Raw genomic sequence first — 11,993 nt, 5'->3', positions numbered from 1 at the left:
TAGCCTGTGTGTCCTTTTGCAGATTTTTTGTGTCATCCTCACCCATTGCTTTTCCACCCATCTTTGTATCGTCTGCAAACTTGGCTACGTTACACTCAGTCCCTTCTTCCAAGTCGTTAATATAGATTGTAAATAGTTGGGGTCCCTGCGGAAAGGGTGTGCTCGTTGTGGGCAGGGATGGGGACGCTCGCTGATTAACAGGCGCGCTGCCCGGGGTCAATGCTGGCCGTGATTCCAGCCCACAATTACATCGCCAAGACCCAGCGCGCCTCACCAACACACACTACGCATTTCCCGAGCCCGCGATATCGTGCAGCTGTCCCGGTCAAAGGATCCTGACAAATCTTTCAGCTCAATTCGAAAGGCAGATTCTTTTTTTTTCCCCCCTCCTGAGATGCCCGAAGGTTCGCCCAGCAAACCTCGGGTAGATCCGGGAAAAGTCACACTCGTTCCCAACTCCCGGATTTTCTTTGGCTTCGCCCGATCCTCAAATTGGAAAGAAGGGACTTGCATTTATATAGCACCTGTCGCGACCACAGGACGTCCCAAAGCGCTTTACGGCCAATGAAGTACCTTTGGAGTGTAGTCACTGTTGTAATGTGGGAAACGCAGCAGCCAATTTGCACACAGCAAGCTCCCACACACAGCAATGTGATAATGACCCGGATAATCTGTTTTAGTGATGTTGGTTGTGGGATAAATATTGGCCCAAAGTAGAACACGCCTGATCCTCGCAATAGTGCCGGGGGATCTTTTACCCGAGAGAACAGGCGGGGCCTAGGTTTAACATCTCATCCGAAAGACGGCATCTTCGACAGCGCGGCGCTCCCTCAGTACTGCCCCTCCGACAGTGCGGCGCTCCCTCAGTACTGCCCCTCCGACAGTGCGGCGCTCCCTCAGTACTGCCCCTCCGACAGTGCGGCGCTCCCTCAGTACTGCCCCTCCGACAGCGCGGCACTCCCTCAGTACTGCCCCTCCGACAGTGCGGCGCTTCCTCAGTACTGCCCCTCCGACAGTGCGGCGCTCCCTCAGTACTGCCCCTCCGACAGCGCGGCGCTCCCTCAGTACTGCCCCTCCGACAGGGCAGCGCTCCCTCAGTACCGCCCCTCCGACAGCGCGGCGCTCCCTCAGCACTAGGTGGGGAGTCTAGTCGGGGTGAGGACCATCAGGAAGGAGATGGCACAGGCACGATGGGCTGAATGGCCCTGTTCTGCACTGTATCGAGCTGCGATTCTCTGACAGGTGAAAAGTGTTCAGGAATAACACGGCCCAAAAATCAGACTTCAGCATGTATTTATTAAATGTCTGGCCTCGTGATTAACGCAGGAGAAAATAATTGTCAACATCATTTTCTCTCTTTAAAAAAAAAAGTTTACATTTGTATTTTATTTTTAAAAGTTTTGATTTTTGCTCAGCAAATCACACAATCCAGCAAATAGCTTTCAAAGCCAGTTAAAGATAAAATGCATTTTTCATTAAAAGGAATTTCTTCTCCCCCTCCACAACAAAAGAAAGTAAAGCCAAAGAAAAACCTCGCTCAACGTTATTATTCACAAAGCACCTTGTACACGAGCAAGGGATCCAGTGTGTACATGGGGGGGGGGGGGGGAAGAAAAGAGACGGAGGCAGAGACGGAGGGAGGGAGGGAAGCAGAGACGGAGGGAGGGAGGGAGGCAGAGACGGAGGGAGGCAGAGACGGAGGGAGGGAGGGAGGGAGACAGAGACAGAGGGAGGGAGACAGAGACGGAGGGAGGGAGGGAGGCAGAGACAGACAGACAGACAGGAGAGGGAGGGAGGCAGAAACAGAGAGGGAGAGGGAGACGGAGCTTGAGTGAGAAAGACAGCAAGAGAGAGCGGGACATCTTGTGCGTGCAGGGGGAGACCAGCTGTCCCCTGCACTTACAGCAAAGGTCGGGGGGTGACATTACCAGCCCGGGTAATGCATCCCCTCCAAGCACCGGGACAAATCCAAGAGGCTCCCGTTTGTCAGTGAGGGGTGCGCGGTGGGAACGGATTGGTTCTCTCAGTCCCAACCCTTGCTGCTGCATTAATATCGCCCGCAACACGTCGCTGGGTTGGTGGGCAATGTTCCCGCTGAGCTGCCTGCGTGCAGAAATTTAAAGGGGCCTTCACGTTTAAAGAGACAGTCCGCGCGCAGGTGGAAGTGCGGCTTACAGGGAACGTTGGGAGTGGGGGGGAATTGGAGCCGGAGAGAGTTAAGATGCGGGGAGCAGAGTTTGGGAGGAGGGAGTGCGATACACCGAGGGATTCTGCGAAGTCGCACCTCCGAGGAACGCGGCATGGAACAAATGGCCTTCTGCAGAAAGGGTGTGCTCGTTGTGGGCAGGGATGGGGACGATCACTGATTAACAGGCGCGCTGCCCGGGGTCAATGCTGGCCGTGATTCCAGCCCACAATTACATCGCCAAGACCCAGCGCGCCTCACCAACACACACTACGCATTTCCCGAGCCCACGATATCGTGCAGCTGTCCCTGTCAAAGGATCCTGACAAATCTTTCAGTTCAATTCGAAAGGCAGATTCTTTTTTTTTCCCTCCTGAGATGCCCGAAGTTTCGCCCAGCAAACATCGGGTAGATCCGGGAAAAGTCACACTCGTTCCCAACTCCCGGATTTTCTTTGGCTTCTCCCGATCCTCAAATCGGAAAGAAGGGACTTGCATTTATATAGCACCTGTCGCGACCACAGGACGTCCCAAAGCGCTTTACGGCCAATGAAGTACCTTTGGAGTGTAGTCACTGTTGTAATGTGGGAAATGCAGCAGCCAATTTGCGCACAGCAAGCTCCCACACACAGCGATGTGATAATGACCCGGATAATCTGTTTTAGTGATGTTGGTTGAGGGATAAATATTGGCCCAAGGTAGAACACGCCTGATCCTCGCAATAGTGCCGGGGGATCTTTTACCCGAGAGAACAGACGGGGCCTCGGTTTAACGTCTCATCCGAAAGACGGCATCTCAGACAGTGCGGCGCTCCCTCAGTACTGCCCCTCCGACAGTGCGGCGCTCCCTCAGTACTGCCCCTCCGACAGTGCGGCGCTCCCTCAGCACTGCCCCCTCCGACAGTGCGGGCCTCCCTCAGCACTGCCCCTCCGACAGTGCGGGCCTCCCTCAGCACTGCCCCGCCGACAGTGCGGCGCTCCCTCAGCACTGCCCCGCCGACAGTGCGGCACTCCCTCAGTACTGCCCCTCCGACAGTGCGGGCCTCCCTCAGCACTGCCCCGCCGACAGTGCGGCACTCCCTCAGCACTGCCCCTCCGACAGTGCGGGCCTCCCTCAGCACTGCCCCTCCGACAGTGCGGCACTCCCTCAGTATGGCGCTAGGGCAGATAAATGTAGTGGAGGTCACAGATCAGCCCTGATCTCATTGAATATCGGAGTGGGCTCGAGGTGCTGATTGGCCGCTGTCTGTTCCACTCACTCATTTCCACTAAGTGATTGCATTAAAAGACACAGCAATAAGCAACAAGCAGCTTAGAAATTACAAAAATTACAATCGCAGGGTCCCCCCGCCCCGAGTGTGTCTGGGAGCTCACTGCTCCAGTGTGTCTCCCCCGCTCTTCCTTGTAGGGGGTCTGGCAACAGGACCCGGGGTGGGGGGGTGGGGGGAAGAAGCTACAGCCCGCCCGATTCAGCGACCTTCCTGCGGCCACGTCCCCCCGGGAGCCGTCGGGCGAGAATCAGCGCGGAGACTCGGCGAGGGTCCTGCACAGGGCCGGCCTGGCACCAACCAACAGGGGGTTGGGGGGGGGGGGGGGTGCGGGGGGCTCCGCAACCCACGTGGCCCCCTCCCCCCGCGCCACAAGCACAACACCCCCCCACATCCCCGAGCTCCAACATTTCCGACGCCCCTCACAAAATGGCGACCGCGGCGGGACGGAGTGCACCGTCCCGTCTCGCTGCGCCGGATTCCGAAGCAGGGCTGGCGAGGTTGGAATCCCTCGGGAGAAGTATCGTTGTGGCAGGAGACAATCTACGAATGGCAAACGTTGTCGAAATGGGGGGGGGGGGGGGGGGGCGGGTGTGGTGGGGGGACTGGGTGGATAAAAGGTTTAGTCTGTGTTGTTGTTGAAGTAGTGCGGGTCCCCCCCTCCAGGCTCTGTCCCACAGCTCTAGCAGGGCTGCAGCCTGCTGACGTACAGCTCGGGGATGACCTTGTAGCGTATCTTGGTGTTGGTGATGGCCCCGTGTTTCTGCCGCAGGTGCAGACGCAGCTGGCTCTTGTGTCTGAAATGCAAGTCGCACTTTTCACACTGAAAATAAAAGCACACGGTACAGGTTACACAATCGCACCGGTACAGCACGGGGTTAGATACAGAGTAAAGCTCCCTCGACACTGTCCCATCAAACACTCCCAGGGCAGGTACAGGGGGTTAGATACAGGGTAAAGCTCCCTCTACACTGTCCCATCAAACACTCCCAGGGCAGGTACAGCACGGGGTTAGATACAGAGTAAAGCTCCCTCTACACTGTCCCATCAAACACTCCCAGGGCAGGTACAGGGGGTTAGATACAGAGTAAAGCTCCCTCTACAACTGTCCCAGGACAGGTTGTCCACTATCTGAACGGAGAGTGGGGAGGGGGGGTCCTTACATGGTATGGCTTCTCTCCAGTGTGGATCCGGATGTGACTCTTCAGCGTCTGAAGGTGTCGGAAACGCGTCCCGCACGTTTCACAAGGATACGGTTTCTCTCCAGTGTGGATCAGGACGTGAGCTCGAAGGTGAGCGACCTAAAAATATCACACAGAAATATGAACAACTTGTATTTATATAGCGCCTTTAAAGTAGCAAAACGCCCCAAGGCACTTCACAGCTGTGTAAATCAGACACAAGTTGACACCGAACCACATAAGGAGATATTAGGGATAGGTGACCAAAAGCTGGATCACAGAGGTCGGTTTTAAGGAGCGTCTTAAAGGAGGAGAGAGAGGTGGAGAGGTTTAGGGAGGGAGTTCCAGAGCTTGGGGCCCAGGCAACAGAAGGCACGGCCACCGATGGTGGAGCGATTATAATCAGGGATGGTCAGGAGGGCAGAATTAGAGGAGTGCAGAGATCTCGGGGGTTGTGGGGCTGGAGGGGGATTCCAGAGATAGGGAGGGGCGAGGGTCATGGAGGGATTTGTAAACATGGACGAGAATTTTACATTCGAGGTGCTGCCAGACCAGGAGTCAGCGAAGGTCAGAGCGCGCAGGGCTGTGGGTTAGCAGACGGAAGAAAGGAGACAGAGATGGATCGCGGCCCAGCAGAGAGTGGGGGGGGGGGGGGGGGGAAGGGCCTGGATGAGCGAGCTGCTGTGGGAAGCCGTCAGCTGAGGTTCAGTGGGCAGCACTCTCTCCCCTCGGCTTGAGAAGGTTGTGGGTTCGATGGCGACACTACAGTGCGGTACCGAGGGAGTGCCGCACTGTCGGAGGGGCGTCGCCGAGGGAGCGCCGCACTGTCGGAGGGGCAGTACTGAGGGAGCGCCGCACTGTCGGAGGGGCTTCGCCGAGGGAGCGCCGCACTGTCGGAGGGGCGGTGCCGAGGGAGCGCCGCACTGTCGGAGGGGCTTCGCCGAGGGAGCGCCGCACTGTCGGAGGGGCGGTGCCGAGGGAGCGCCGCACTGTCGGAGGGGCTTCGCCGAGGGAGCGCCGCACTGTCGGAGGGGCGGTGCCGAGGGAGCGCCGCACTGTCGGAGGGGCGGAGCCGAGGGAGCGCCGCACTGTCGGAGGGGCAGTACTGAGGGAGCGCCGCACTGTCGGAGGGGCAGTACTGAGGGAGCGCCGCACTGTCGGAGGGGCAGTACTGAGGGAGCGCCGCACTGTCGGAGGGGCTTCGCCGAGGGAGCGCCGCACTGTCGGAGGGGCGGTGCCGAGGGAGCGCCGCACTGTCGGAGGGGCTTCGCCGAGGGAGCGCCGCACTGTCGGAGGGGCGGTGCCGAGGGAGCGCCGCACTGTCGGAGGGGCGGTACTGAGGGAGTGCCACACTGTCGGAGGGGCGGTGCCGAGGGAGCGCCGCACTGTCGGAGGGGCGGTACTGAGGGAGTGCCGCACTGTCGGAGGGGCGGTGCCGAGGGAGCGCCGCACTGTCGGAGGGGCGGTGCCGAGGGAGCGCCGCACTGTCGGAGGGGCGGTGCCGAGGGAGCGCCGCACTGTCGGAGGGGCGGTGCCGAGGGAGTGCCGCACTGTCGGAGGGGCGTCGCCGAGGGAGCGCCGCACTGTCGGAGGGGCGGCGCCGAGGGAGCGCCGCACTGTCGGAGGGGCGTCGCATTAAGTGCATTAAGGCCGCCCCACAGGTCCCCCGAGCAAACTGCAGACCCTCACCTGCACAAACCTCGCTCCGCATGTCTCGCACTTGTAAGGCTTCTCCCCCGAGTGGATGCGGCTGTGGGTCTTGAGGTTGGCCGGTCGGTTGAACTGCGCCCCACAGACGTTGCAGCGATACGGCTTCTCCCCTGCAAGAGACGGCGCACCGTCTGCGTCAAGTACTTGGATACAAGTTATACTGTCGGCGGCGAAGCCCCGGTGCTCCACACCGTCCACGTCCCCCACACCCAACCTGCCCGCTGGTCCCGTCCAGAATCCAACCGCACGCCCACAAACCGACTCGGGTATTCGTCCGTGGGATGTGTGCGTCACTGGCAAGGCTGGCATTTATTGCCCATCCCTGATCGCCATCTTATCGAGGGGCAGTGAGCTGCCTTCTCGAACCACTGGTACAACCGAGTGGCCATTCTAGAGGGCAGTTTAGTGTCAACCACATTGCTGTGGGTCTGGAGTCACATACCGGCCAGACCGGGTAAGGGTGGCAGATTTCCTTCCCTAAAGGGGCATTAGTGAACCGGATGGGGTTTTAACGACAATCCGATGGTTTCATGGTCACCGTTACTGACGTCGCTTTTTATCCCAGATTTATTTAATCAACTGGATTTAAATTACAACGACTTCACTTCAAGAAATACTTTATCGGCTGTGCAGCACTTTGGGATGTCCAGCAGTTGTGAAAGGCGCTATATAAATGCAAGTCTTTATTTATTTGCCTACCGGCCTCAGTATTCGAACAGTGCACAGCCCGGGACACAATGGACAGTCCGAGAGGTCCCCCATAAAGGTGGGTTTCTCCATCTCCACAGTGTTGCTGTCGGAGGTGCCCCTCTCTCTCTCTCTCTAATGTATTTGCTTCATAGGTTCTTTAACTAAGAATCCATAGCAACACATTGCTATTAAGAACTAGTTGGTTTATTAGCAAACGGTTTAACGATCACACCACACATTACCAGTTCATCCACCAGGCTCACAACCACCTGCCTCATCGTGGATCCCCCGAACCCAACTGGCCGGGGTTTTATTGAGTCTTGCATAAGAACATAAGAAATAGGAGCAGGAGTCGGCCATACGGCCCCTTGAGCCTGCTCCGCCATTTAATATGATCATGGCTGATCCGATCATGGACTCAGCTCCACTTCCCCGCCCGCTCCCTTATCGTTTAAGAAACTGTCTATTTCTGTCTTAAATTTATTCAATGTCCCAGCTTCCACAGCTCTCTGAGGCAGCGAATTCCACAGATTTACAACCCTCAGAGAAGAAATTCCTCCTCATCTCAGTTTTAAATGGGAGGCCCCTTATTCTAAGACCATGCCCCCTAGTTCTAGTCTCCCCCATCAGTGGAAACATCCTCTCTGCATCCACCTTGTCAAGCCCCCTCATAATATTATACGTTTCGATAAGATCACCTCTCATTCTTCTGAATTCCAATGAGTAGAGGCCCAACCTCCTCAACCTTTCTTCAAAAGCCAACCCCCTCATCTCCGGAATCAACCGAGTGAACCTTCTCTGAACTGCCTCCACAGCAAGTATATCCTTTCGTAAATATGGAAACCAAAACTGCACGCAGTACTCCAGGTGTGGCCTCACCAATACCCTGTATAGCTGTAGCAAGACTTCCCTGCTTTTATACTCCATCCCCTTTGCAATAAAGGCCAAGATTCCATTGGCCTTCCTGATCACTTGCTGCACCTGCATACTAACCTTTTGTGTTTCATGTACAAGTACCCCCAGGTCCCGCTGTACTGCGGCACTTGGCAATCTTTCTCCATTTAAATAATAACCTGCTCTTCGATTTTTTTCTGCCAAAGTGCATGACCTCACACTTTCCAACATTATACTCCATCTGCCAAATTTTTGCCCACTCACTGAGCCTGTCTATGTCCTTTTGCAGATTTTGTGTGTCCTCCGCACGCATTGCCCTTCCTCCCATCTTTGTCTCGTCAGCAAACTTGGCTACGTTACACTCCAATGAGTAGAAGCCCAACCTCCTCAACCTCTCCTCATAAGTCAACGCCCTCCTCTCCGGAATCAACCGAGTGAACCTTCTCTGAACTGCCTCCAGAGCAAGTATATCCTTTGGTAAATATGGAAACCAAAACTGCACGAGTCATCACATGACTGGCTAAGCCACTCCCAACTCAACAGCCCCGCCAAGCGGTGAGCCTGCTCACGTGGTGCGTACGTTACACCCTCCGACACGCGCGCAGGGTCACTCCCGCGGGGCCCCGCCTCACCTGTATGGACGGTCTTGTGGCTGGCCAAGTTGCCCTTGTAGCGGAACGCAGCCTGGCACATGTCACAATGGTAGGGTTTCTCGTCGCTGTGAACCCGCAGGGAGTGACGCTGCAACGATTCCTCGTCAGAGAACCTCAGCTCGCACGTGCCGCAGGAAAAGAGGCCGTTCTCTGCAAGAATACAACCCGTTTAATCAACGGCGGCTCGTCCAACGGGGCTGCCGACACTCGCTGGAGTTTAGAAGGACGAGAGGCGATCTCAATAAAATGTACAAGAGTCCGCGGGGGATTGACAGGGTAGATGCAGGGAGGATGTTTCCCCCCGGGCTGGGGAGTCGAGAACCAGGGGTCACAGTCTCAGGATAAGGGGTCGGCCATTTCGGACTGAGGTGAGGAGGAATTTCTTCACTCAGAGGGTGGTGAATCTTTGGAATTCTCTGCCCCAGAGGGCTGTGGAGGCTCAGTCTTTGAGTATATTCATAATTGAGATTGATAAATTTTTGCACATTAAGGGAATCGAGGGATGTGGGGATTGGGTGGGAAAGTGGAGTTGAGGTGGAAGATCAGCCGTGATCTTATTGAATGGCGGAGCAGGCTCGAGGGGCCGAATGGCTGACTCCTGCTCCTAATTCTTATGTTTTTGTATCTTGAGGGATAAATATTGACCAGGACAGCAGGGAGAACTCCTCTTCAAAATAGTGCTGTGGGATCTTTTACGGCCACCTGAGGGGGCAGACTGGGCCTTGGTTTAGTGTCTCATCACAAAGACGGCACCTCCGACAGTGCAACACTCCCTCAGTATGCCCCTTTGACAATACGGCACTCCCTCAGTACCGCCCCTCCGACAGTGCGGCGCTCCCTCAGCACCGCCCCTCCGACAGTGCGGTGCTCCCTCAGCACCGCCCCTCCGACAGTGCGGCGCTCCCTCAGTACCGCCCCTCCGACAGTGCGGCACTCCCTCAGTACCGCCCCTCCGACAGTGCGGCACTCCCTCAGTACCGCCCCTCCGACAGTGCGGCGCTCCCTCAGCACCGCCCCTCCAACAGTGCGGCGCTCCCTCAGTACCGCCCCTCCGACAGTGCGGCGCTCCCTCAGTACCACCCCTCCGACAGTGCGGCACTCCCTCAGTACCGCCCCTCCGACAGTGCGGCGCTCCCTCAGCACCGCCCCTCCGACAGTGCGGCACTCCCTCAGTACTGCCCCTCCGACAGTGCGGCACTCCCTCAGTACCGCCCCTCCGACAGTGTGGCGATCCCTCAGTACTGCCCCTCCAACAGTGCGGCGCTCCCTCAGCACCGCCCCTCCGACAGTGCGGCGCTCCCTCAGCACCGCCCCTCCGACAGTGTGGCACTCCCTCAGTACCGCCCCTCCGACAGTGCGGCACTCCCTCAGTACTGCCCCTCCGACAGTGCGGCACTCCCTCAGTACCGCCCCTCCGACAGTGCGGCGCTCCCTCAGCACCGCCCCTCTCTCAGTACCGCCCCTCCGACAGTGCGGCGCTCCCTCAGCACCGCCCCTCCGACAGTGCGGCGCTCCCTCAGCACCGCCCCTCCGACAGTGCGGCGCTCCCTCAGTACTGCCCCTCCGACAGTGCGGCACTCCCTCAGTACCGCCCCTCCGACAGTGCGGCGCTCCCTCAGCACTGCCCCTCCGACAGTGCGGCACTCCCTCAGCACCGCCCCTCCGACAGTGCGGCGCTCCCTCAGCACTGCACTGGGAGTGTCGGCCTGGACTGTTGCGCTCAAGTCTCTGGTGTGGGAACTTGAACCCACGACCTCCTGACTCAGCGGCGAGAGAGAGAGAGAGAGAGAGAGAGAGTGAGAGAGAGAGCTGCCCACCGAGCCACGGTGCGACGATGGAAACGTCCCGCTTGGTCCCCGGGCGCGGGGCTGGTCTGGGCCGTTCCGCCCAGTTGCCTTTACCTGAGCCGCTGTCGGAGAATTCCGAGTGGTATTCCGGGACTTCCTCCCCGGGGTGACAGACCAGGATGTGGTGGCAGAGCTCGGAGGTGTGCTCGAAGTGCAGTTCACACACCGTGCAGACGGAGTAACCGTGGGCGCTCCGGGATTCAGCCGACAACCTGAGCAGGTGGCGGGGGCGGGGGGACAAAAGGACAGGGTTTTATTCAAGGCTGCGTGTAGTCACTGCCCTAATGCTGCCCATAACGTCTGTGTCCGGGTAACTCCCCCCATGGGATCGATTTGACCCACATCGTCGTTTGCTGATTTTGAGGGGCTGAGAATTGAATTATTCGGAAAATAAAAAGAACATTGGCAAACAACGACTTAGAACAGCAATGGGAAACATTTAAAATGGTGTTCAAACAGAGAGCAGGAAAAATATCTTCTGCTAAAAAACAAGAACAAACTAAAGAGACTCCATGGATGAATAAAAACATGTGGGATAAACTGAGGGTAAGAAAAGGGGCTGACACGAAGGGTCTACAGGGCTGTAGTGATACCCGCCCTCCTGTATGGCTCAGAGACATGGACCATGTACAGTAGACACCTCAAGACACTGGAGAAATACCACCAACGATGTCTCCGCAAGATCCTACAAATCCCCTGAGAGGACAGACGCACCAACGTTAGCGTCCTCGACCAGGCCAACATCCCCAGCATCGAAGCACTGACCACACTCGACCAGCTCCGCTGGGCAGGCCACATTGTCCACATGCCCGACACGAGACTCCCAAAGCAAGCGCTCTACTCGGAACTCCTTCACGGCAAACGAGCCAAAGGTGGGCAGAGGAAACGTTGCAAGGGATACCCTCAAAGCCTCCCTGATAAAGTGCAACATCCCCACCGACACCTGGGAGTCCCTGGCCAAAGACCAGTCCGCCCTAAGTGGAGGAAGTGCATCCGGGAGGGCGCCGAGCACCTCGAGTCTCGTTGCCGAGAGCACGCAGAAACCAAGCGCAGGCAGCGGAAGGAGCGTGCGGCAAACCAGTCCCACCCTCCCCTTCCCTCAACCACTGTCTGTCCCACCCGTGACAGGGACTGTGGCTCTCGTCTTGGACTGTTCAGCCACCTAAGGACTCATGTTTAGAGTGGAAGCAAGTCTTTGATTCCGAGGGACTGCCTATGACGATCATGAGACAGCAGGGGAGAGCATGACAACGGGGAATACAAAGAGATTAGGAGAGAAATCAAAAAATCAATTCGGAAGGCAAAGATGAACTGTGAAATTAAATTATCAGGGAACCTAAAACAAGTTAGTAAAATATTCTACAGGCACGTCAATAAAAAAAAATTAAAGTTGAGATGGGGTTGTGGCAATAAGGGATGGAGCGGATAAAACCACCGATAGCAAAAATGGCAGAAATATTACATCATTACTTTCCTTCAGTATTTACGAGGGGGACGGATCAAACAGACATGATATCGGAAGAAGAGATAAGAAAAGATATAACGGCTGTTTAAAACATTTTTTTAA

At 56.9% G+C, this 11,993-nt stretch overlaps 1 protein-coding gene across 4 annotated transcripts in view; it reads right to left on the bottom strand.

Moving 5' to 3' along the window:
• Positions 1–1,276: 1,276 nt before the first annotated feature.
• LOC139232712 (B-cell CLL/lymphoma 6 member B protein-like) overlaps positions 1,277–11,993 on the bottom strand; it is a 33,198-nt gene continuing 22,481 nt past the window's right edge. For all 4 annotated transcript variants that reach the window (XM_070863203.1, XM_070863202.1, XM_070863205.1 and 1 more), the window contains exons 6-10: positions 10,481–10,638; positions 8,559–8,729; positions 6,322–6,452; positions 4,615–4,752; positions 1,277–4,274 (exon numbers count right to left, since the gene is read on the bottom strand). In XM_070863203.1, the coding sequence (XP_070719304.1) occupies positions 4,134–4,274; positions 4,615–4,752; positions 6,322–6,452; positions 8,559–8,729; positions 10,481–10,638 (739 nt within the window). In that variant the 3' untranslated portion in view covers positions 1,277–4,133. The remainder of the gene's footprint in view (positions 4,275–4,614; positions 4,753–6,321; positions 6,453–8,558; positions 8,730–10,480; positions 10,639–11,993) is intronic.

Source organism: Pristiophorus japonicus, chromosome 20, assembly GCF_044704955.1.
Source record: "Pristiophorus japonicus isolate sPriJap1 chromosome 20, sPriJap1.hap1, whole genome shotgun sequence".
Lineage (NCBI taxonomy): Eukaryota > Metazoa > Chordata > Chondrichthyes > Pristiophoridae > Pristiophorus > Pristiophorus japonicus.
This window is presented reverse-complemented; position numbering and strand designations above follow the sequence as displayed.